General features: G+C 40.9%; 1 protein-coding gene across 3 annotated transcripts; it reads right to left on the bottom strand.

Moving 5' to 3' along the window:
- Positions 1 to 6,279: 6,279 nt before the first annotated feature.
- Positions 6,280 to 16,375, bottom strand: LOC147325816 (plasminogen receptor (KT)-like). Of its 3 annotated transcripts, XM_086300531.1 has the most exons (5): positions 15,265 to 16,375; positions 15,077 to 15,173; positions 9,030 to 9,160; positions 8,804 to 8,913; positions 6,280 to 7,910 (listed from the first exon to the last, which is right to left on the bottom strand). In XM_086300531.1, exons 2-5 carry the CDS (start codon positions 15,155 to 15,157, stop codon positions 7,783 to 7,785), a joined length of 450 nt encoding a protein of 149 aa, XP_086156657.1. In that variant the 5' UTR covers positions 15,158 to 15,173; positions 15,265 to 16,375; the 3' UTR covers positions 6,280 to 7,782. The 3 variants fall into 3 exon arrangements, with proteins under 3 accessions (XP_086156657.1, XP_086156656.1, XP_086156655.1); XM_086300530.1 differs by having other exon boundaries at positions 15,077 to 16,245; XM_086300529.1 differs by lacking the exons at positions 6,280 to 7,910; positions 8,804 to 8,913; positions 15,077 to 15,173; positions 15,265 to 16,375 and adding an exon at positions 11,828 to 13,870.
- Between the last annotated feature and the right edge of the window lie 10,156 nt (positions 16,376 to 26,531).

The following is a 26,531-nucleotide window of genomic DNA, read 5'->3' on the forward strand; positions in this document are numbered from 1 at the left end:
AATGGCAGGATGTTTGATATATGGGTGTAGAGTTGCTCTTGTCCTCCCACCCTAAGTACTCCCTGCTCATCAACAAATGGACTTAGGCTGTAGAGCTTGTGTGTCTTATCCTTCAGTTGAATGTCCTTCCCTCGAGTCAAGTCCTTGATTTCTTTGTTCTGTTCTGTTCTTAAATAACTACATTTTCCGTAGCCTGTCACACCAGCGTCTGAAAAATGGTGTAGTTCACACTGCCTGTGTTTGCAGGTAAGACACGTCTTTGAACTTTCACCTTTGACAAGTTTTGAAGATCTAGGATTCCCACAGTGACAGTGTTGATCTGAGAGTGGCTCGTCCCATTCTACTTTCTCTTGGCATAACTGTTGCAGGATTTGTTTTCCTCTTAGGATGAAGGGTGCCACAAATCCCAGTGGGTCGTACACTGATGCTATTGTGCACAGAATTCCTCTTCTTGTCATTGGGCGCTCTTTTACAGTTACTCTGAACTAAAACTCATCAGAAGAAATGCACCACTGAACACCAAGTGGTCTTTCCATCAATAGATCTAAGTCCTTAATACTTTCAGCACTCTCTTCTCCCGACAGTGACTTTATCAGATTTTCACAGTTTGATATGAACTTTGTCTAATCTTAGTTTACCCTTGCTACACAATTCTCTTGCCTCTTTCACTAGTTTTATTGCTTCAGCTTCTGATATAACACGTACAAGTCCATCATCTACATAAAAGTTCCTTTGAATGAACCTCACTGTGTTTGGAGTGAACTTTTCCTCACATTGCGTGGCTAGATGATTTAAACCAAAGTTGAAAATCTTAGGCCTTAATGTAGAGTCCAGTAGGTGGCAGTGTTGACCAAAGAATGCTTAATTTCACTGTGGTCTCAGTTTTTAACCCTCCTGTTGTGTTGTTTCTGTGGTACAGCAAGGATATCCCTGAGTCAGTTTGTTTAGCCATCCAGAAGTGTCAGAACCCAAAAACTTCCAGTAAACTTTGCTGATATCTTATTATCAACTCCATTACTGCCCACAGGAACAGGACAGTTCACAACACCTGCGTTCTTGCACTTTACACGTCAGGTCAATAGAATACGGAGTGTGTGTGTGTGTGTGTGTGTGTGTGTGTGTGTGTGTGTGTGTGTGTGTGTGTGTGTGTGTGTGTGTGTGTGTGTGTGTGTGTGTGTGTGTGTGTGTGTTGGGGAAATATGTCTCACAGTTGCAAAGACAGATGTAGTTTTAGACCCTTTCAGCCTCCACTTTGGCTGCCAGGTCAAACCATTTTCATTTTATATGCTGGTTACACTTTTTAATCCAAGCAGAAATTTTGTATAAGAAAGGTCCTTTTAACAATTTTCTTTTTACATTTTAAAACTTGAAATCAGGTCAATTCATCACAATGGGAAGGTTAAAGCTTTTCACACATTAACATCTGTCACTTTCATTTAAAAAAAAACTGGAGCTAGCAATGTTACTACTGTTGACCTTGTAACATTTATCATTTCAAACATAGCACAAGTCTAAAAGCATACCTGATCGGCAATCATAAGATTAACTAAATGATACGTCACCTACTGTGTGGACTGCAGGTGCGTTGTTCTGTGACGTCACTGAAAATGTTTCCGGCTTTAAAGTCTGAGGCTTTCTCTGTGTGGTGTCTGCACTCCCACGGGTCAGACATGCCAGTTAGGAAAAAACAGGAGAGCATAAGGATGAATGGGGCAAGAAGCTTAATTATTGCTACCAAGAAGCAGAAGACAAAACTGAAGTAAAAGGATTCTGTGAAGGTAAAGGAATCAAATCAAATCCATTCATTTCATTGAGAATTCAAATTTATTTATGTGGCTTTGAATGCAAACAACAGCTGCCTGTCTCTAATACTGTAAGGTAGTCCCTACAGTATTAGAGACAGGCCAGCAATCTGATGATCCCCTATGAGCAAGCACTTGGCAACTGTGGGGAGGAAAAACTCCCCGTTGGGAAGAAACCTCCAGCAGAACCAGGCTCAGGAAGGAGCAGCCTTCTGCCATGACTGGCTGGGTTTTCAACTGTTGTTTGCATGACTGAGATGGTAAGAGCCTAATTAACCCCATTATACCCCAATTATTAGTTATTTCCCTATTAAAATCGTCATAGTCCAGTTAGAGCCAAATAAAGTTGGCACTGACATTAGGTTGTCTTCACCTTTTCCATTTCCATAGAGGAAAATTAAAGGTATTGTGCTAAAAATGAAAGTAAATAAATTAATATAGCTTGAATTTTGTTGACCAAGAACAATAAAATGCAAATGCAAACGCAAATACAGTCATGCAAACAACAGTTGAGAACCCCAGCATTAGAGACAGGCCAGCAATCTGTCTGTCTGTAGGGTGGTCCCTACAGTATTGGAGACAACTGTAGGGTGGTCCCTACAGTATTGGAGACAACTGTAGGGTGGTCCCTACAGTATTAGAGACAACTGTAAGGTGGTCCCTACAGTATTAGAGACAAGGCCAGCAATCTGATGATCCCCTATGAGCAAGCACTTGGCAACTGTGGGGAGGAAAAACTCCCCGTTGGGAAGAAACCTCCAGCAGAACCAGGCTCAGGAAGGAGCAGCCTTCTGCCGTGACTGGCTGGGTTCTCAACTGTTGTTTGCATGACTGAGATGGTAAGAGCCTAATTAACCCCATTATACCCCAATTATTAGTTATTTCCCTATTAAAATCGTCATAGTCCAGTTAGAGCCAAATAAAGTTGGCACTGACATTAGGTTGTCTTCACCTTTTCCATTTCCATAGAGGAAAATTAAAGGTATTGTGCTAAAAATGAAAGTAAATAAATTAATATACCTCCAATTTTGTTGACCAAGAACAATAAAATGTAAAGGCAAACGCAAATACATCCTACAGCACGTGACATCAGGTGTGCCACATAATTTCTGACCTCTTCGACCATTTTCCAGAACATGTGATGAATAGCCACAATTGCTGACTTGCACATGTTGGACACTGTGGTAATGGATTGTCCTAAAAATCCAGTTCCTCTCCTGATGATAGAAACCCCTCTATGAAGAATCCCATTATGTTCTTCTCTCCCTTCCAAGGGACTAGGTCTTAGGTCTGAGATCCTGGATTCAGCAGGGTCTGCTGCATCTCGATTTGAATTTTCCCATAGCTGATGTCTTTGAATCACAGAAGGCTGCTGCTGTATATGTTCAGGGTGAAGAATTTCACACACTTGGTTTAAACCGCTATTCTGATTATGCTGTCCTCTGCAGCTGCTGAAGCGGGGTTCAGGTATATGCTGATCTGGCAATGGTACCTCATGTTCCGCGTGTAAAATTTGGTTACCACAGCGAACTTCAGGTGCCTCGCATACAGTTTGGTCAGCAGTGGGTGAACGTTGGTCATCAAATCCCAACGTTTTTCTCATAATTTTGTGAGCATAAGTGCCCACAGTGCAAATCGCGCCCCAAGCGGAGTTTGACATGTTTACAGATGATGAGTTCTCTATTGCTTTCCTTGATTCTTGCAGTATTGTACGATTGAAAGACGTGATTTGTTTATATTTGCTAACTACACGCGCAAGATTAATGAAAACTGCTTTCTACGTGCGACCGTCCTAAAGGTAAACTGTGTTGAAGCACCTCTATTTATAGACTCATGTGGCAGAGATGGTGACGTCAACCGTCACGGGAGACTGTGACGTGCGGTCGACCGTCACGTCACAGTCTCCCCTTTGAGAAGATCAAAGAATAGCTCCGTGTCATTCCGCGCATGCTCAGATCATGCGTATTGAAATGAACGGGATATTTATTTATTCATTTTAAATACCTTGCTATATAACAAAGCGCGCACTCAAAGGACGAGGAGAGTTCAAAATAGGGCTGTTCAATATAACGACACATATGGATGACGATATGAAAAAGTCTATCGCTTCATATTACGGCAATATTTTTTCATGGTTTTTATGGCTGTATCCCAATTCAGGGTCTGCAGCCTTAAAGTACGCAGCCTCAATGGTCCTCAAGGGCCGTGTACTCAAAGACCGCTAAGGCCGGAAGTGCGAGGCTTGTGAAATGGGACGGTCTAGCCTCCGTCGCGTTGCCCAGGTTGCCTAGCAACCATGATAGCTGGAAACATGTGGTTGACAGAAATGAAGGAGAACATATTTTGTTCGTTTGTTTGTTTCTACATGAGCTTTGTGTGATTTAATAAGCATCTGAGGCTGAGACCACAGGACTGTAAAACATGATTGTTGCATGCTTGCATATTTCTGAAAACATCTTAGTGGTGTGGCAGCCATGGGTTGAGCCAGCCCTGCAAACCCTGTGGATGGACGATGCAGTGGACAGTGGGAGGAAGCATCCTAAAGCTCTCTTTGCAGACCAGCCTGTGTGATTCTCCACTCGCCGACCAGAAAAGACAAACGGCGGGTCTCAGTTGCAGCACCTCATCCATTCTGTATGCATGAAGCTGCACGCATGTATCACCTTCATTCAAAAAAAAGGAGCCAGCTATTTTATTACTGTTGACCTTGTAACATTTATCACTTTAAACATAGCACAAGTCAAAAAGCATACCTGATAGGCAATCATAAGATAAAGCTCGTAAGCACTTACCTGTGGAAGTGCTTCAGTATTTATTGCATTTGGCAGTAACTGTGGTTCTAGCTGAAGCATTTACAGTATTTTTGAAGGAGGCGAATTCATCGTCTTATCTGACAAAAATCAACGCCTTTTCCTGTTATTTGTGACCATTTTGTAAACAAATATGCTTCTTAGAGTTGACATTATTAAAAATCCTGAATTGGTGTAAAAGTTAAAAAAAAAAAACACTTTCCCCTCTTTTTCTCTGGTAAAACCTTTTGGTGGGCTGCAAATACTTCCTCTGTGTAGACAGTAGTCGTGTTGTTATTCGCTAACTTAACGGGAAAGCTTAAAATGAGTTGAGGCTTAAAGCTAAAGCTGAAGTGAAGAGACACTGAAGGACTGAAGAGGTCACTACATGCTGAAACAAATCCAGTTTGAAGCAGGTGGCTTTTCTAAGCCCGACTCTGGAATTTTGTTTGCTGTTGTGATGAGAGCAGAGCAGCACGTTTGAATGACTGCGTGTTTAATTCACAGAAACGCCAACGCAGCCATGGGTGTCCTGCTGTCCAAATCCATGGATGACAATTTAAAAAAGCAACAAGAATTCATGCTAACGAATGCACGGCTGCAGGTGAGTGAAAGTGCACCCACTCGCACATCACCTCTGACCTCTGCTGTGACATCTTTCACTAGTGAAAGATGGTGAAAGTGAAAAAGCAAAAAAAAAAAAGAAGCAGATTTTTAATTATTTTTTAACACATAAAATTGCCCCAAACCTTCCCACCAAAAGGTTTTACCTTCATACTTTGAAATTGTACTAGTTGCAGATGCTGAAATGATGTCGGACTAAGTTTAAATTGTGCACTTGTTTATTTGCATTATTTTTGTATCAGCTCCATGAGTACAGAAGACATCCACAGCAACTGTAGGTCTGCAAACATTTTTAATCTCTATGACTACAACCAAATCCATTTAGACCCACTACTTTCCCACTACTCTCTGGAGGAGGTAATTAACTACACTGCTCATTGTCTGAGTAGTGTGATCACTGTGCGTTACTACATCGTGCAGGTAGCTGTTCAGGAGACACTTGTGCAGCAAGCCTGGCTCAGACACAGGTTCCTGAAAGCTCCCCGTCTGCACCTGTGCCTTCAACTGTTTCGGCTTGTCCTGCTTGTGCCGCCTCCTCTCCTTCTTCTTGGTAGACATCAAGTGTTGCCACACAGATATTATGTGGAGGATGCAGCAGGCCCCCACAACTTTGGGAGGAAACAGAGGCCGACCCTCAAGGGCTCACAAGAAGATGGAGTGCCAGCGTGTTTTGAGGATGCACAAAGTAGGATCTTTAATATTTCTGGCCTTTGCTGAGCTCTGGCTCTGCTAGTTTCACTGTTTCTCTGTTGGGGAATCCTCTCACACTCAAACTGTGAAATATGCTCCACTCCAGTCCACTGAATGGCTGTGGAAAATATGAAAGAGGACATAACTTTACACATTAACTTCTAACAATTTAAGCCCAAAGAGTCATCCTGAGAAATGTCATTTAATATGCAGCATTTCATTATCACGTTAAAAAACAAACAAACCCCACATACTGCTTAAGTTGCTGCTCTTTGAGATTAAAAGATCTCATTACATTAACAGAAACACTGACATCCCTGCTCTACAGCTTTGCATTCAGGGGGTGTCCTTGTCACAAAGATCAATTCAGACACTGAAATCTTTTCAATTTTCTTTTTTTTATTAATTTAAAATTTTTTCCAGATGTCAAACACAAAGTATAGATATCAGCACCTTGGAATCTACTGTGATGGCTTAAAAAAGTTGGAGGTCCAACAGCTTTGTATTGAAGCTCCCTCACACCTACAATTAAAATTTTAGTGTTGAAAATAATACATTTTATCTGTCAATACAAATGTCTGAGAATCTTTACCAATAATGCACCATTACATTTTGATCACTTCAGCTGTTGGTTATCGGCAACTGCAAAAGTTACCAGCCTGGCAGAGGGCATTTCATCAAAACAAAGCTTCTTAGAAAGTAACACGTCTATGACCTGGATAGAAAAGAACCACAGACTGAATACAAAGGATGGATTGTAGCCACTGAAATGAGAAAGAAAGGGCAAGCCTTTGCTGTTCCAGGACAGCAGGAGCTGAATGTAAAGGAGAAAAAGTGGAGGGTTTGGATGCTACGTCCATCTTTTGCATACAGTCTATCATCTAAACAGAGAGGCAAGTGACCTGCAACAGTCATCAGTGTTTCAGGAGCTTTTTAAAGGCGACGTATTACACATAAGAGCCAGATAAAATGAGCTGTTATGAAGAGTGTTTAAGAGAATTTCTGCTCTGCACTGGTCTAATTGCAGCTTTGACCAACAATCATTGTCTTACCACTTTGTTCAATCATCATCATTACATTCATGAACCAGGCTTATAGCAGCTGGTATTCTTGTTCATCTAAATACAACAAAACCCCCCAGAGAGATAACATAAACTGATTAATATTACTATCAATTTCCCTTCAAGTCCATCATACATAATCAAAGCAAACCCTGGAAAATAACAACCTAAAGAAAACACTGATGATATAACTGCAATTGTGCAATATTTAGAGACAAGTTATCTGCTGTGGTCACACAATGCTCTTATAACACTGTAATAAAACTTAACTCATGGATCAACATGTGGCATACACCAATCAGGCATAACATTATGACCACTAGCAAAGTGAGTAACACTGATTCAGACTATTCAACACGGAGGCCACACCTGGCATCTTGGTGCCAGATATCATGTGATGGGTCAGGGCCGCTTTGGCAGCAAAAGGGCGACCAACACAGTGTTAGTTAGGTAGTCATAATGTAATGCCCGATTGGTGTATCTGAAAGACTGAAATGAGACAGAATAAGGAGCCTTTCGTTCAATAAAGGTCAACCTGACAGAGAGAAATAGCAGAGCCTTAAAATTTTCCATGATAGAGGACGTTTGTTCTATAAATTATTACATTATTTCTCCAAGAAGGAGCTGAGGCCGCTTTTACCTTAATGCTACATAAAGTATAGTTGTGTATCGTTTAGGGAGTGGGTATGTTTTGGACAGTTAAACCTGAGGTTTCTTTGTGAGCCACTTCCCCGTCTTTGTGGTTTGTTGAAAACGAAATGTACAGTGGCTGCAGCTCCTCTCTGGAACCACGCTGTTAGACAATAACTAATTACATTATTTCTCCAAGAAGGCGCTGAGGCTGCTTTTAGCACGGCGGGCCTTCTCTATGCTCTCAAAGGTTGGAGTCCCTTGAGGTAACTGTAGACGGTCATTTTCAGTCTCCATGATATTCTCAGCTTCCCCTAAAGACATCATGAAAAACACATTTAATGGGTATAATTAGTGACTGCAATCTTTTTTAAAAATGTCATTAATGAATAACTAAACACAATATTTGTTAAACATTTAGATGCATTATTTGGTAAACAGTAAGGTCCATTTGGACAGAGACTTTTTCTTTTTTAGCATTTTGGTTCTGTTCATTACCACAATTAATTTTAAATATAACAACTTTAAATATAATTAACTCAGATCCAGTTGAACTGCCGACTGTCAGCCTTAATTCAGTGGGTTGAACAAAAAGATTGCACAAAAATGTGAGAACTAAAATGCAATCCCATCATTTCAGGACATCAAAAGTAACTGGACAAATAAAATAAAATGTATTCATTTGAATCGTGCTAATGCAAGCGCCACACCTCAAATCAACTCCAGGGCTTCTATCTGCTTAATTGATAATGACATAACAAAGGAAGTGCCCACACCTGCCCATGAAATAGCCTTTCAGTCAAATGTCCAATTACTTTTTGTCCCTTTAAAAAGCGGGGGGCACACGTTAAGGGGCCGGAACTCCAAAACCTTCATCCGATTTGAATGTGGATTTTCTCATATGAAAGCTGGGCGTCTACACATTATATAGATGCCCATCATAGCGGAAAGTGGAAATTGTTTTGGTAAACAGACACTATTCACGTATTTAAATATATATATGGACCTAACTGTATATTAGAGCCTGTGTTTTCTGGATATAGTGAGTCTGTGTTCTGCTGTTCAAAGTAAAATAATCCTCTAAAACCAAAGCAAAGAATCACTATATAATGCTTGATAAGGATTTATTTACCCGTCTGTGCACCCTCTTTTTAAATGTTAAACAGGTTTCCTTAAGATGATGATGCCTGTAAGTGTGTAGCTTTACCTCTCATACGATTAATAAGCGTTCCATAGGCGCTGTCCATCTGGTAGGCAAATATGAAACTGAGAGGTATGATGGGAGCCAGCATGCCTGGGTTCTTTCTTTTAATAGCTCTAAAGAAAAATGATGATAAACAGAAGACAATATTTAACTGCAAAGATAAAAGCACAACACAGAGATGAGTCTGTGTGTGTTTGTGTCAGATCTTTGTGAGGTGTTAGAATCTCACCCTGCAGTTAGTCCCACTGTGGCCACCGCAAAGAAACTGCCAAAGTATTTCAGAAACTCTCTGGACCAGGCGATCTGCATCGCCATCTGCCGCTCTCTCATCTGGTTCTGCATCAGAATCTGGCGCTCCATCTGGGCACATGCACGCGCGCACACAGACACACAAAAATAAATTAAGAAGAAATAAAATTTTCCCTGCTTGGTAAGATTTCATTTTCAGTTATAATCAATTTCAGTCAATTACTGTTGATCAGAGCTGTAATAATCATCTGATTCATCAGTTAATTGTTTTATGAGAGTACAGACAGTTTAAAAGAGATCTCCATAAGCACCAAAGGCTTAGTACTTTTTAAAAAAAAGCCCCTAAAAACTTGTAGGAAGTGTACATTACGTGAACAGAGATGTGATTAGTTGGGAGCACAGACTGAACTTCTATGTATGCTTGAGAAGTTTCTTTGGAATTTTTTTTAAGTCATGAAACTAAACCCTGGAATCCACTGCTGTAAACATGCCAACTACAAACACTACGCTCTAGGGAAGGAGGAAGTGACAAACTTTTCATCTCCACAATCTGGGTGTTTCGTACTCCTGACATCGACTCTTGGCTGTACACTCTTTAGGTTCAATGGAAATTACAGGAATGACTTCTGTAATTGACAGTGTTTGTTCTTTTAAAGCCAGCATCCGCTGAAACAAACTAGTGAGTAGTCTGAGCACACTTAAGGGTGTCCCCCTTTAACGGCCCATGTTGTGAATGAGTGAAGAATGCAATTATGAAAAGAAAGCATTTCCCGCTCCTCCACACCATGTGTATGAGCTGCAGGAACGGGAAATGGGGTGACACGTTCGCTGAAAGGTCAGCTTTCATGACGGCTTCATCTGGGTCACAAAAAAGGAAGTAAATGGAAGATAGAGGATGTTAAATTTGAATAAACTATCCTGAAACTCACTCCAGCATCTAAGTACATAGATGCTGCAGGGTCTCCATCTTATAAAAATGAAGCAGTTCAATATGCCCATATACACAAATACGTAACATAAGTAAAGATCACTGCACATCTTTGCTCAGCCACCAGTTTCACATTATTAGTTAGTTTGTCTCCAAAGCACTCAACCTGAAATGGCCCTCTGATGTACTCATTCCTAATCATGTCCTTCATGGTCACTCCAAACAAAAAAATCTTAACATCTTCAACTCTGTCACCTCCAGTTTTCCAAACCACACATCATAGCATCTTAAAAACCTTTCCTTTCAGTCTGCAACTATCCATCACAAATTAGCGCTGACACTCGTCTCCACCCACTGTTACTTTGGATGGTTGGATGCTATTTAAACTCATCCACTTTCACTGCCTCTGCTCCTTCAATATTCTGCCCATCTCCCTCTCATTTTTGTGCTGATGCCAAATGACTCATGAGTGTTTATAATAATGAACACTTATAACAACAATAATAATGATAATGTGTCATCTACATTAAAGACTTCAGGGTCTTTGTATAACATTCTTTACCATTTTCTGTTTCTACAGGCTGTTTGTATGGGATAGCTACGAACCCATAAGTGATAAATTAGCCCTATCAGTGTAGCTGTGCAATTCAAAACTAGACAAACATATCTGCTGGTGGGAATATCAAAAGGAAAAGATTTGGTTTTGGCAAGCTCAGACAAGCAGCAGACTGTGACTCTGGGACAGGACTGGAAAAAGCAGAAATGAACCAACACAGTCTGAGGGTGACATTTGTGAAGGGTGCAAGTATGAACACAAAGCGGGACACTAACTTGAAAACAGATGCACACAAATCATCATGATCTACACATTGGAAGAAGGAAAAGAAACAGATGTAACATGTGAGAAAGAAAAGCAGAGCAAATACATGCGGAAAATATGTGCAGCAGGTATTCCTGATGAATACAAAATATTTCATGTTAGGGTTTTTTTGTGGATTAAGGTTTTTTTTTTTTGCATGTTTGCAAACTTTGACTTTTGGGAACTCTGTATGCTCTGATGCTTTTAAAAATGATTTGTCCAAAATTGGATATGGAGTAATGTTCCTAAATGCACTAGTAAATCCACAAAGAAAGGACTCAAGGACCTGAGGTGCCTAACCAATGCTAAGATTTCAATTCTATTGAAATATTGCCAGGGGATTGAAAATAGGCATTTAAAAAAGCATCTTACAGTTACAGTAATTTGGAAAGATTTCAGAAAGCTTTGACCCTCTTTGACTCCATCTTTCCAAAGAAAGTTCCTCCTGCTTAAGACAGCAATATGAACATCTGAGCCCAGTGGTGTATTTCCACAGAAGAATTTCTTTTTGTGACTAAAAATTGAGGAAGAGTGTCCAAATGTGTTTAACTTTTTTTTTTGGCAGCAATAAACATGACAGTTTACTTATTTTAATTTAAGACATGTTTAATTTTAATTAAGTTTAAAACTTTTTTATTTAATGTAAAATTATATATATTTTTAAATTTACTTTCAAATTCTTCAGTTGCTGAATGGGCTGCATAGTTTTCATAAATTGCATAGTTCAGAATAGCTATAATTGTACCAGATGGTTGCATTCAGTTAAGTTGGACTAGACCAGTGGTTCTTAACCTTGTTGGAGGTACCGAACCCCACCAGTTTCATATGCGCATTCACCGAACCCCTCTTTAGTGAAATTTTATTTTATTTTTTTCAAATTCAAGACATAGATATGTTTTTTTACTGGTGCACAAAATGAGCCGTACATGAACATCACCTTGTTCAAAGAACAAAACCAACACAATGCATGAACTTACAACAAATTACATACCTGCAAATCAGTGTGACTTCTGCTGTTGCCTTTGAGAGACCAGTTCAGATATGCGTGGCTTCACCTTGGCAAGTGCCAGTCTCATGTCATTTTCACAGAAAAGTCTGTTCCTTTTCTTCGTTTTTATGTCCAGCATCGTCGAAAAGGATTGCTCGCAAAGATATGTTGTAACAAATGATATAAAAAAATCCAGGGCTTTCTTAGCAATAATTGGATACTTGTCCATTTGTCGACACCAAAACGTTGAGAGTGTTGTTGTTCTGAAGAGTTGCTGTTGAACCTGGCTCTGCTGAATTTCAATGATTTCGTCAAGGTATTCATCATTGACATCTGCTGTCTCAACAGCAAACGTGAACGGCTGTCTCACCCATGCTGGATATGACTCTCTTGTAGGGAAATATCTGTCGAGAGACTTTGCAAGCTCATCTAAGTGCGTTGCAATTGTTTGCTTCAGTTCCGTGGATACAGAAACATCTCCGATTCCAGACACATCTTCGACCTTACTTACACAGTTGTCCAGAAGGGGGAAGTTTGCAAAGTTGTTGTTCTCTGTTCGTCGTTTCCATAACGTTAGCTTTTTTTGAAAAGCCTTCAGGTGTTCTTCCGCTTCTATGATATTGACTCCACCACCCTGCATCTGCTGATTGAGATGATTGAGAGCTGCGAATATATCAGCCATGTACGCTAAAATGAGAATGAACTCAGGATTTTTGAAGCAATCTGCATGACAGTGTTGGTGCTCTTGCAAAAACAGGGCTAATTCCACACGCATGGCAAAAACACGATTCAGCACCTGTCCCCGGGATAACCACCGAACATTAGAATGGTACAGAAGTACCTCGAATTCAGAGCCCATTTCTTTACACAGCTCACTGAAGATGCGGTGCCTCAGAGCACTATTTCGCACATAGTTCACACATTCCACCACGGTTTTTAATACTTCTGCCATTTTTGGAGGCAAGGTTTTTGTTGCCAATGCATGCCTGTGCAAAATACAATGAGTCACAATGATGTGTGGTGCATCGGCTTTTACTAGCGCACCAAAACCAGAGTTTCTTCCCAGCATGACGGGAGCTCCGTCTGTACAAACTGCAGAAACCATGTCCCATGAAAGATTGTTGTCTCCGAAGAAGTCATCCACAAGCTTCTTCACATCGGCTGCCTTAGTTGTTGTTGTAAGAGGCTTACAAAATAAAAAATCTTCTTTTATCATGTCATCTTTCACATAGCGCACAAAAACAGTAAGCTGGCTTAGATTAGCAACGTCTGTGCTCCCATCGAGCTGAAGGCTGAATTTTGCCGGGCTTGAAATCAGATCGGCGACTACTTGAGCCAAGATGTCTTTACTCATGTCTTCTATTCTGTCGCTGACGGTGTCATTTGAAAGAGGAATTTGTGATAATTTACCTTCGGCCGCTGTTCCGAGTATCAGATTTGCCATCTTTAACGCGGCTGGTTTCACGAGTGTTTCACCAATGGTGTGTGGCTTGCCCTGCTTTGCGATCAGGTAAGCAACTTCGTACGATGCTGTGAGGATCGGTTTGTTAACGGGTACAAATCCAAGAGCAGGCAGAGTGGGCCTTTCATCGAATCTGGCTCTCTTCACCTTGAATTCAGCAAGTGTTGTGTTCTTGTATTCCCCGTCTCCATGCAGCTTCAAGAAGTGTTCCTTTAGTTTTGCCGGTGCGAGACTAGAGTTGCTCAATTTGGCGTTGCAAATCATGCAGATAGGACGCTCACTCCCATCACGTTCCGTGATACATGTAAATCCATATTGTACATATTCGTCCAACCACTTTCTTTTTTTGCCCGACATAGTTAGTATGGATTAAAATGTTAAAAAAAAAATCACGCGAAGTACTACCACGACATTCACATGTTGACTACTGCGCGCGCTACATTCCCCGCAGCCCTGATTGGCCAAGCAGTGTAGCATGATCGTCTGCAGCCAGTGATGGCCAGAAGGGGGCGTGTCATCACAAATTTACACGATAATTCGGGCGTGGCTGGACCTCTGCGACCTCCGCAGTGGAGGCTCTGCCGAACCCCTGAGACCGACTCACCGAACCCCTAGGGTTCGATCGAACCCAGGTTAAGAACCACTGGACTAGACTGTAATACAAACCATTCAATTTGTCAACAATAAAACTGACTGAAATGAGAGAAAGACTGAGTGTGAGACTTTGATATTAGATAAAATGAATATTGATAAAGTTTATCTTTATGTACAGAATATGAATATCGCAAAATATTTTAAAAAAAAATCACAATAATATCGTATCGTGCTTTAAATATTGTGATAATATCGTATCGCGAGTTGTATGGTGATTCCCACCTCTACCCCCTACTATAAATCCATTTTGATGGCACCAATTCCTCATTCCTAGGAAGTCCATTCTCAAAATATGTGTACCGTACATATGAGCAGCCACAGGAGATTTTTGAAACTGTGTATCAGGCACCGAACTAGACCACATGTTAGAATATGTATCCCCGCCTTCCAGAACTGCTTTACAGACTTGGATCCACATCTTACTAACACACTATAAGAGCTAGAAAAATGAGAAGAGTGAGGTTAAAGCTGAGTGTATGCTCACCCCAGTCCAGAAGCCATAGCATGATCTTCACCAGGGTGACAAACTTTTTTTCTACCTGTGCAAGTTTCCTCTTTAAGTAGAATCACAGTGGTACCTGCTGTGAAATCACTTTGGGCTGGTTTTTGACTTTGGTGTGTAGTAATACTTAAACACTAAAAGAAAGATGGTATGCGTGTCGTCATTAGGACAGGGGTTTGTGTCAGTGTGTGGGACAAAGGAAGTAACGCACAGTGATCACACTACTCAGACAATGAGCAGTGTAGTTAATTACCTCCTCCAGAGAGTAGTGGGAAAGTAGTGGGTCTAAATGGATTTGGTTGTAGTCATAGAGATTAAAAATGTTTGCAGACCTACAGTTGCTGTGGATGTCTCCTGTACTCATGGAGCTGATACAAAAATAATGCAAATAAACAAGTGCACAATTTAAACTTAGTCCGACATCATTTCAGCATCTGCAACTAGTACAATTTCAAAGTATGAAGGTAAAACCTTTTGGTGGGAAGGTTTGGGGCAATTTTATGTGTTAAAAAATAATTAAAAATCTGCTTTTTTTTTTTTTTTTTTTGCTTTTTCACTTTCACCATCTTTCACTAGTGAAAGATGTCACAGCAGAGGTCAGAGGTGATGTGCGAGTGGGTGCACTTTCACTCACCTGCAGCCGTGCATTCGTTAGCATGAATTCTTGTTGCTTTTTTAAATTGTCATCCATGGATTTGGACAGCAGGACACCCATGGCTGCGTTGGCGTTTCTGTGAATTAAACACGCAGTCATTCAAACGTGCTGCTCTGCTCTCATCACAACAGCAAACAAAATTCCAGAGTCGGGCTTAGAAAAGCCACCTGCTTCAAACTGGATTTGTTTCAGCATGTAGTGACCTCTTCAGTCCTTCAGTGTCTCTTCACTTCAGCTTTAGCTTTAAGCCTCAACTCATTTTAAGCTTTCCCGTTAAGTTAGCGAATAACAACACGACTACTGTCTACACAGAGGAAGTATTTGCAACCCACCAAAAGGTTTTACCAGAGAAAAAGAGGGGAAAGTGTTTTTTTTTTTTTTTTAACTTTTACACCAATTCAGGATTTTTAATAATGTCAACTCTAAGAAGCATATTTGTTTACAAAATGGTCACAAATAACAGGAAAAGGCGTTGATTTTTGTCAGATAAGACGATGAATTCGCCTCCTTCAAAAATACTGTAAATGCTTCAGCTAGAACCACAGTTACTGCCAAATGCAATAAATACTGAAGCACTTCCACAGGTAAGTGCTTACGAGCTTTATCTTATGATTGCCTATCAGGTATGCTTTTTGACTTGTGCTATGTTTAAAGTGATAAATGTTACAAGGTCAACAGTAATAAAATAGCTGGCTCCTTTTTTTTGAATGAAGGTGATACATGCGTGCAGCTTCATGCATACAGAATGGATGAGGTGCTGCAACTGAGACCCGCCGTTTGTCTTTTCTGGTCGGCGAGTGGAGAATCACACAGGCTGGTCTGCAAAGAGAGCTTTAGGATGCTTCCTCCCACTGTCCACTGCATCGTCCATCCACAGGGTTTGCAGGGCTGGCTCAACCCATGGCTGCCACACCACTAAGATGTTTTCAGAAATATGCAAGCATGCAACAATCATGTTTTACAGTCCTGTGGTCTCAGCCTCAGATACTTATTAAATCACACAAAGCTCATGTAGAAACAAACAAACGAACAAAATATGTTCTCCTTAATTTCTGTCAACCACACGTTTCCAGCTATCATGGTTGCTAGGCAACCTGGGCAGCGCGACGGAGGCTGGACCGTCCCATTTCACAAGCCTCGCACTTCCGGCCTTAGCGGTCTTTGAGTACGCGGCCCTTGAGGACCATTGAGGCTGCGTACTTTAAGGCTGCAGACCCTGAATTGGGATACAGCCATGAAAAAATATTGCCGTAATATGAAGCGATAGACTTTTTCATATCGTCATCCATATGTGTCGTTATATCGAACAGCCCTATTTTGAACTCTCCTCGTCCTTTGAGTGCGCAGTCGCCTTTGTTATATAGCAAGGTATTTAAAATGAATAAATAAATATCCCGTTCGTTTCAATACACATGATCTGAGCATGCGCGGAATGACACGGAGCTATTCTTTGATCCTTTGATCTTCTCAAAGGGGAGACTGTGACGTGACGGTCGACCGCACGTCACAGTCTCCCGTGACGGTTGACGTCACCATCTCTGCCACATGAGTTTATAAATAGAGGTGCTTTAACACAGTTTACCTTGGTGCGTCTTCGGTAACAGCGACTTGTTTTTGCAAAGCAGGAGTCTTTGACAAAGGTAATACCTTTACATTTAAATAATTCAGGGAACATTTTTTTTCTTTTGACACTTGTCCCTGCAGCAGTTACAAAGTTAGTCAATGGAGAGAATAGCTCAGCGTTTAGAGGCTCTCATAGAGCAAAATAGAATGATTAATGCAAGGATGGACAACATTGAAAGGCAGTTCAGTGTACGAAAGAAAGAGACTGAGAATGTGAGGCGTGAGAAAGCACCACAGAGTGCTTTTGCCAACTTCGCAAGTAACGTAGGTCTAGGTCTAGGTCTAGGTCTTGCCATAACGGGCGCTATTTATTACCTGCCCACCTTGATTGGCTAATTATAACATAATAACTATACTGTGCTCTCATTTATGTTCAGTTTTATTTTGCCCTCACCTCCCAACCAGTCATGACAGAAGACTGCCCCACACTGAGCCTGGTTCTGTCACAGGTTTCTTCCTGTTAAAAGGGAGTTTTTCCTGTCCACCGTTGCTCATAGGGAATCACTTGATTGTTGGGGTTGAATCTTTGGATTGAATTTAATTGCCTTAAACTGAAAATCAAAAATTCAAGTGAGGGGTTGACCAGGGCTCGTTAGGTGGGTTGTTTTTTTTATTTGTAATTTGATAATTAAAATAAAGAAAAATTATATTTAAAAATATATATTAATTGCTCTGTGTGTTTACTTCAATGAAGACGTGTATTTTTTGTGATAGAAAAATATAAATTGTCCAAAATATTTGAGAGTTTTTAAATTAGCACTGCATGAGTTTAACTGTGGCACAGACAGCTGTCAATCCTGGTGAGTGAGAGTTCAACCTCCAAACTGAACCCAGTGTGTTACTCGCAGAATCACAGATTTACTCACATTTACTGATTGTTCTGTAGGGTCTTTACAATTTTCAGCCCCTTCAGGTGACTGTTGTCTTCTGACTCCATCTTTAGGGTTTAGTTAGATTAAATATTTAACCAGTTAATTCAAGAATGAAAGACACATTTATCACAAAGGCACTCTTATAATGTAGATTAAATGTGTGTTGACATAACATCTAGATATATGATTAGAAAGAGAGAAATGTTGTAATGACATGAACAAAGTGCAGTATTCCAAGATGGCATCAGAGTTTTAACACCTTTTATACTCATGTTTTTATAATTATGTTAAGTGTAAAAGCTCAAAGATGATGACATAGATGCATCTGTTTCTGTTATTATCACAATAATCACAACATAAATGAATATTGTGACATTTTTTCTGTGCTGTATTAAGGTTACCAGAGTCAGCTGGGGATTCATGAACATCATCAGTGATGTTTCTCCACAGCGGGCTCATCAGTACCTGGTGACAGAAGGTCAATCCAGCTCTGACTTGAGGCTGTTCAAGAATCAGCTCCACTTGATCTGGTTCCACCTCTACCACAGGCAGAGAAACACAGGGTGAGATATTTTTAAGTGACCTGCACGTCTTTTTGTACAGAACAAACAGATGTAGTGAAGCCGTAGCGTTGCTCAACCCGAGAATGATGATATGTGTTTGCGTGTAAACATAATAAGATTTGACCTTGGTGAGTTTTTCTATGACGTCACAGTAAAAGTTTCATATTTTTTTATTGGCTGAGGACCAAAGTTGCTGAGAATTCAAGTAAACATCTTATGATGTGTTTTCCGTCTTCTAGTCTGATAGTAGACATATATTTCACTTAATTTAGTCTAAATTACACTGAGTGCTTTTATTAGTAGGCCATCAGATTTATTGGAAAACATATTTATCACTTCCACCTCTTCTTTAAGTCAAAGAGTTATTTTTATTGATGGCATGAAGTTGGCTTTAAAGTGAGTTGTAAGGTCTCGGGGTTGATATTGTTACAGCATCAACTTGATCACAAACTCACAACCGTTGAACTAAAACACAATGTAAATTCAATGAAATAGAAAGACGGGTGAAACAGAGACATAAAGTCATCGATATAATATGCAAAACATACTGGCCCATGCTTTGAGGCAGAAATAAACACCTTACAGATATTTTTAAGAACATTTGAACTTCTTCTGACTTAAATTTGTCTCTCCAGCTTCAGCTTGCCATGGTCATACCTCAGCATGGGCATGCATCTTCCTCAGGTGCACCAGTGGAACCAACATGCAGTACAATAGTTCCTACATGAGAATTTCCACAATAAATGTCCTAATGACATATAAAATATGCATAGTGCAAAACAAAATATGTTAACTAAAAGTATGGCAGTAAAACTCCCACCAAATGACAAACCTATTGTGATTTCTGCCTAAACACATTATAGTAGGAACATGCTTACATTTTAGCATTTATTCTGCTTCTAGCAATAGCACAGTTTTGTGTACTGGCCTATCAAGATACGCTGGTTTGACAGTCCTTTTCCCATCCCTATCCAAAATTGAATCACAGAGAAAAAGCTTAACCATTCTAATACTTCCATCTACGCTTGGATATACCTCTGTTACTCTTGCCAGTTTCCACTTTTTCCTTGGAGAATTGTCTTCTTGAAGAATAACAATATCTTTCACCTTTGCACTCCTTTTATCTTTTTGCCAGATCTGTCTCTGTTGAAGAGTGAGAAGATATTCCTTCTTCCACCTTGTCCAGAATTAATTGGCTAAAAACTAAACTTGGCGCCATCTCCTTCTCAAGTACAGGTCCCTGCTCACAAATTTGCCAGGAGCGGGTAGAATAATGCTGGCCTTCATCATGAGAATATGATTTGGTGTACGAGGCTCTAAATTTGGGTCATTTAGGTTCTCTACTACTAGGTGCTATTCACAATAACCATAACTTCATAAAGACACGTTCTGAGTGAGGAAGTGTCAAGTCTCTTAGAAGTGTGATCTAGAATAGTCGTTAAAACGCATCTAATAGTCCTAATTTGCCTTCCCCAAAAACCTCTCATGTGGCTTGAAGAGGGGTGCTCAGAACAAACTTACATCTGCATTGTTTCAACTGTTCTTTGTCAAAATCATTCAGTGCATTTAAAAGCTCTCCATCCATTTCTCCTTTTTTTTCAGGGTCGCGGGGGGCGCTGGAGCCTATCCCAGCTGTCATAGGGCGAGAGGTGGGGTACACCCTGGACAGGTCGCCAGTCTAACACACAGGGATGGACAACCATTTGCACCTACGGGCAATTTAGATTTTTCAATTAACCTATCCCTACAAACTGCATGTCTTTGGACAGTGGGAGGAAGCCGGAGTACCCGGAGATAACCCATGCAAACACGGTTGGAATTGAACTCAGGACCTTCTTGCTGTGAGGCAAAAGTGCTAACCACCGTGCCACCGTGCTGCCCTCAAAAGCTCTCCCTTAGCACCAAAATAATTTAGTACCTTGGTCACACCTGATTACATGTCCACAAATAGAAATAAAACAACATGATGCATTCATAAAATGATCAGTTGTAAGGTCATCCAACATTTCATTATGTATTGCTCTAGAACACATACATGTACAAAGAAGACCATACCTTTTAAGTTCTTTTCTACCCTCTTTTACATAAAAAGGTCCAAAACAGTCAATGCCACAGTAGGAGAATGAGGGTGTTGTTTCCATTCTATCCTCTGGTAAATCTGACCTCCCATGATCTTGACTATGTCTCCTGTACTTTGTGCAGGTTGTGCACTTGTAGATGTGAGAAGCAACTGAATCGCTGCATCCTGTAATGCATACTCTATTGGAGCGCAGCTCAGTGACAGTTATTCCTCTTCCTTGGTGCTGCACCTTTTCGTGGTACTGTTTAATAAGTAAACACAACATGACTTGATTTGGGGATAATGGCAGGATGTTTGATATATGGGTGTAGAGTTGCTCTTGTCCTCCCACCCTAAGTACTCCCTGCTCATCAACAAATGGACTTAGGCTGTAGAGCTTGTGTGTCTTATCCTTCAGTTGAATGTCCTTCCCTCGAGTCAAGTCCTTGATTTCTTTGTTCTGTTCTGTTCTTAAATAACTACATTTTCCGTAGCCTGTCACACCAGCGTCTGAAAAATGGTGTAGTTCACACTGCCTGTGTTTGCAGGTAAGACACGTCTTTGAACTTTCACCTTTGACAAGTTTTGAAGATCTAGGATTCCCACAGTGACAGTGTTGATCTGAGAGTGGCTCGTCCCATTCTACTTTCTCTTGGCATAACTGTTGCAGGATTTGTTTTCCTCTTAGGATGAAGGGTGCCACAAATCCCAGTGGGTCGTACACTGATGCTATTGTGCACAGAATTCCTCTTCTTGTCATTGGGCGCTCTTTTACAGTTACTCTGAACTAAAACTCATCAGAAGAAATGCACCACTGAACACCAAGTGGTCTTTCCATCAATAGATCTAAGTCCTTAATACTTTCAGCACTCTCTTCTCCCGACAGTGACTTTATCAGATTTTCACAGTTTGATATGAACTTTGTCTAATCTTAGTTTACCCTTGCTACACAATTCTCTTGCCTCTTTCACTAGTTTTATTGCTTCAGCTTCTGATATAACACGTACAAGTCCATCATCTACATAAAAGTTCCTTTGAATGAACCTCACTGTGTTTGGAGTGAACTTTTCCTCACATTGCGTGGCTAGATGATTTAAACCAAAGTTGAAAATCTTAGGCCTTAATGTAGAGTCCAGTAGGTGGCAGTGTTGACCAAAGAATGCTTAATTTCACTGTGGTCTCAGTTTTTAACCCTCCTGTTGTGTTGTTTCTGTGGTACAGCAAGGATATCCCTGAGTCAGTTTGTTTAGCCATCCAGAAGTGTCAGAACCCAAAAACTTCCAGTAAACTTTGCTGATATCTTATTATCAACTCCATTACTGCCCACAGGAACAGGACAGTTCACAACACCTGCGTTCTTGCACTTTACACGTCAGGTCAATAGAATACGGAGTGTGTGTGTGTGTGTGTGTGTGTGTGTGTGTGTGTGTGTGTGTGTGTGTGTGTGTGTGTGTGTGTGTGTGTGTGTGTGTGTTGGGGAAATATGTCTCACAGTTGCAAAGACAGATGTAGTTTTAGACCCTTTCAGCCTCCACTTTGGCTGCCAGGTCAAACCATTTTCATTTTATATGCTGGTTACACTTTTTAATCCAAGCAGAAATTTTGTATAAGAAAGGTCCTTTTAACAATTTTCTTTTTACATTTTAAAACTTGAAATCAGGTCAATTCATCACAATGGGAAGGTTAAAGCTTTTCACACATTAACATCTGTCACTTTCATTTAAAAAAAAACTGGAGCTAGCAATGTTACTACTGTTGACCTTGTAACATTTATCATTTCAAACATAGCACAAGTCTAAAAGCATACCTGATCGGCAATCATAAGATTAACTAAATGATACGTCACCTACTGTGTGGACTGCAGGTGCGTTGTTCTGTGACGTCACTGAAAATGTTTCCGGCTTTAAAGTCTGAGGCTTTCTCTGTGTGGTGTCTGCACTCCCACGGGTCAGACATGCCAGTTAGGAAAAAACAGGAGAGCATAAGGATGAATGGGGCAAGAAGCTTAATTATTGCTACCAAGAAGCAGAAGACAAAACTGAAGTAAAAGGATTCTGTGAAGGTAAAGGAATCAAATCAAATCCATTCATTTCATTGAGAATTCAAATTTATTTATGTGGCTTTGAATGCAAACAACAGCTGCCTGTCTCTAATACTGTAAGGTAGTCCCTACAGTATTAGAGACAGGCCAGCAATCTGATGATCCCCTATGAGCAAGCACTTGGCAACTGTGGGGAGGAAAAACTCCCCGTTGGGAAGAAACCTCCAGCAGAACCAGGCTCAGGAAGGAGCAGCCTTCTGCCATGACTGGCTGGGTTTTCAACTGTTGTTTGCATGACTGAGATGGTAAGAGCCTAATTAACCCCATTATACCCCAATTATTAGTTATTTCCCTATTAAAATCGTCATAGTCCAGTTAGAGCCAAATAAAGTTGGCACTGACATTAGGTTGTCTTCACCTTTTCCATTTCCATAGAGGAAAATTAAAGGTATTGTGCTAAAAATGAAAGTAAATAAATTAATATAGCTTGAATTTTGTTGACCAAGAACAATAAAATGCAAATGCAAACGCAAATACAGTCATGCAAACAACAGTTGAGAACCCCAGCATTAGAGACAGGCCAGCAATCTGTCTGTCTGTAGGGTGGTCCCTACAGTATTGGAGACAACTGTAGGGTGGTCCCTACAGTATTGGAGACAACTGTAGGGTGGTCCCTACAGTATTAGAGACAACTGTAAGGTGGTCCCTACAGTATTAGAGACAAGGCCAGCAATCTGATGATCCCCTATGAGCAAGCACTTGGCAACTGTGGGGAGGAAAAACTCCCCGTTGGGAAGAAACCTCCAGCAGAACCAGGCTCAGGAAGGAGCAGCCTTCTGCCGTGACTGGCTGGGTTCTCAACTGTTGTTTGCATGACTGAGATGGTAAGAGCCTAATTAACCCCATTATACCCCAATTATTAGTTATTTCCCTATTAAAATCGTCATAGTCCAGTTAGAGCCAAATAAAGTTGGCACTGACATTAGGTTGTCTTCACCTTTTCCATTTCCATAGAGGAAAATTAAAGGTATTGTGCTAAAAATGAAAGTAAATAAATTAATATACCTCCAATTTTGTTGACCAAGAACAATAAAATGTAAAGGCAAACGCAAATACATCCTACAGCACGTGACATCAGGTGTGCCACATAATTTCTGACCTCTTCGACCATTTTCCAGAACATGTGATGAATAGCCACAATTGCTGACTTGCACATGTTGGACACTGTGGTAATGGATTGTCCTAAAAATCCAGTTCCTCTCCTGATGATAGAAACCCCTCTATGAAGAATCCCATTATGTTCTTCTCTCCCTTCCAAGGGACTAGGTCTTAGGTCTGAGATCCTGGATTCAGCAGGGTCTGCTGCATCTCGATTTGAATTTTCCCATAGCTGATGTCTTTGAATCACAGAAGGCTGCTGCTGTATATGTTCAGGGTGAAGAATTTCACACACTTGGTTTAAACCGCTATTCTGATTATGCTGTCCTCTGCAGCTGCTGAAGCGGGGTTCAGGTATATGCTGATCTGGCAATGGTACCTCATGTTCCGCGTGTAAAATTTGGTTACCACAGCGAACTTCAGGTGCCTCGCATACAGTTTGGTCAGCAGTGGGTGAACGTTGGTCATCAAATCCCAACGTTTTTCTCATAATTTTGTGAGCATAAGTGCCCACAGTGCAAATCGCGCCCCAAGCGGAGTTTGACATGTTTACAGATGATGAGTTCTCTATTGCTTTCCTTGATTCTTGCAGTATTGTACGATTGAAAGACGTGATTTGTTTATATTTGCTAACTACACGCGCAAGATTAATGAAAACTGCTTTCTACGTGCGACCGTCCTAAAGGTAAACTGTGTTGAAGCACCTCTATTTATAGACTCATGTGGCAGAGATGGTGACGTCAACCGTCACGGGAGACTGTGACGTGCGGTCGACCGTCACGTCACAGTCTCCCCTTTGAGAAGATCAAAGAATAGCTCCGTGTCATTCCGCGCATGCTCAGATCATGCGTATTGAAATGAACGGGATATTTATTTATTCATTTTAAATACCTTGCTATATAACAAAGCGCGCACTCAAAGGACGAGGAGAGTTCAAAATAGGGCTGTTCAATATAACGACACATATGGATGACGATATGAAAAAGTCTATCGCTTCATATTACGGCAATATTTTTTCATGGTTTTTATGGCTGTATCCCAATTCAGGGTCTGCAGCCTTAAAGTACGCAGCCTCAATGGTCCTCAAGGGCCGTGTACTCAAAGACCGCTAAGGCCGGAAGTGCGAGGCTTGTGAAATGGGACGGTCTAGCCTCCGTCGCGTTGCCCAGGTTGCCTAGCAACCATGATAGCTGGAAACGTGTGGTTGACAGAAATTAAGGAGAACATATTTTGTTCGTTTGTTTGTTTCTACATGAGCTTTGTGTGATTTAATAAGCATCTGAGGCTGAGACCACAGGACTGTAAAACATGATTGTTGCATGCTTGCATATTTCTGAAAACATCTTAGTGGTGTGGCAGCCATGGGTTGAGCCAGCCCTGCAAACCCTGTGGATGGACGATGCAGTGGACAGTGGGAGGAAGCATCCTAAAGCTCTCTTTGCAGACCAGCCTGTGTGATTCTCCACTCGCCGACCAGAAAAGACAAACGGCGGGTCTCAGTTGCAGCACCTCATCCATTCTGTATGCATGAAGCTGCACGCATGTATCACCTTCATTCAAAAAAAAGGAGCCAGCTATTTTATTACTGTTGACCTTGTAACATTTATCACTTTAAACATAGCACAAGTCAAAAAGCATACCTGATAGGCAATCATAAGATAAAGCTCGTAAGCACTTACCTGTGGAAGTGCTTCAGTATTTATTGCATTTGGCAGTAACTGTGGTTCTAGCTGAAGCATTTACAGTATTTTTGAAGGAGGCGAATTCATCGTCTTATCTGACAAAAATCAACGCCTTTTCCTGTTATTTGTGACCATTTTGTAAACAAATATGCTTCTTAGAGTTGACATTATTAAAAATCCTGAATTGGTGTAAAAGTTAAAAAAAAAAAACACTTTCCCCTCTTTTTCTCTGGTAAAACCTTTTGGTGGGCTGCAAATACTTCCTCTGTGTAGACAGTAGTCGTGTTGTTATTCGCTAACTTAACGGGAAAGCTTAAAATGAGTTGAGGCTTAAAGCTAAAGCTGAAGTGAAGAGACACTGAAGGACTGAAGAGGTCACTACATGCTGAAACAAATCCAGTTTGAAGCAGGTGGCTTTTCTAAGCCCGACTCTGGAATTTTGTTTGCTGTTGTGATGAGAGCAGAGCAGCACGTTTGAATGACTGCGTGTTTAATTCACAGAAACGCCAACGCAGCCATGGGTGTCCTGCTGTCCAAATCCATGGATGACAATTTAAAAAAGCAACAAGAATTCATGCTAACGAATGCACGGCTGCAGGTGAGTGAAAGTGCACCCACTCGCACATCACCTCTGACCTCTGCTGTGACATCTTTCACTAGTGAAAGATGGTGAAAGTGAAAAAGCAAAAAAAAAAAAGAAGCAGATTTTTAATTATTTTTTAACACATAAAATTGCCCCAAACCTTCCCACCAAAAGGTTTTACCTTCATACTTTGAAATTGTACTAGTTGCAGATGCTGAAATGATGTCGGACTAAGTTTAAATTGTGCACTTGTTTATTTGCATTATTTTTGTATCAGCTCCATGAGTACAGAAGACATCCACAGCAACTGTAGGTCTGCAAACATTTTTAATCTCTATGACTACAACCAAATCCATTTAGACCCACTACTTTCCCACTACTCTCTGGAGGAGGTAATTAACTACACTGCTCATTGTCTGAGTAGTGTGATCACTGTGCGTTACTACATCGTGCAGGTAGCTGTTCAGGAGACACTTGTGCAGCAAGCCTGGCTCAGACACAGGTTCCTGAAAGCTCCCCGTCTGCACCTGTGCCTTCAACTGTTTCGGCTTGTCCTGCTTGTGCCGCCTCCTCTCCTTCTTCTTGGTAGACATCAAGTGTTGCCACACAGATATTATGTGGAGGATGCAGCAGGCCCCCACAACTTTGGGAGGAAACAGAGGCCGACCCTCAAGGGCTCACAAGAAGATGGAGTGCCAGCGTGTTTTGAGGATGCACAAAGTAGGATCTTTAATATTTCTGGCCTTTGCTGAGCTCTGGCTCTGCTAGTTTCACTGTTTCTCTGTTGGGGAATCCTCTCACACTCAAACTGTGAAATATGCTCCACTCCAGTCCACTGAATGGCTGTGGAAAA

The sequence above is a fragment of the Aulonocara sp. 'chitande type north' Nkhata Bay genome, linkage group LG7, assembly GCF_057382095.1.
Source record: "Aulonocara sp. 'chitande type north' Nkhata Bay isolate Kocher_YH1m ecotype deep benthic linkage group LG7, A_spYH_male_GT1.1, whole genome shotgun sequence".
NCBI classification, from domain to species: domain Eukaryota; kingdom Metazoa; phylum Chordata; class Actinopteri; order Cichliformes; family Cichlidae; genus Aulonocara; species Aulonocara sp. 'chitande type north' Nkhata Bay.

Excerpts from the sequence above, each read along its gene's own strand:
- LOC147325816 (XM_086300529.1), bottom strand. The coding sequence starts at position 13,643 with ATGTCGGGCAAAAAAAGAAAGTGGTTGGACGAATATGTACAATATGGA.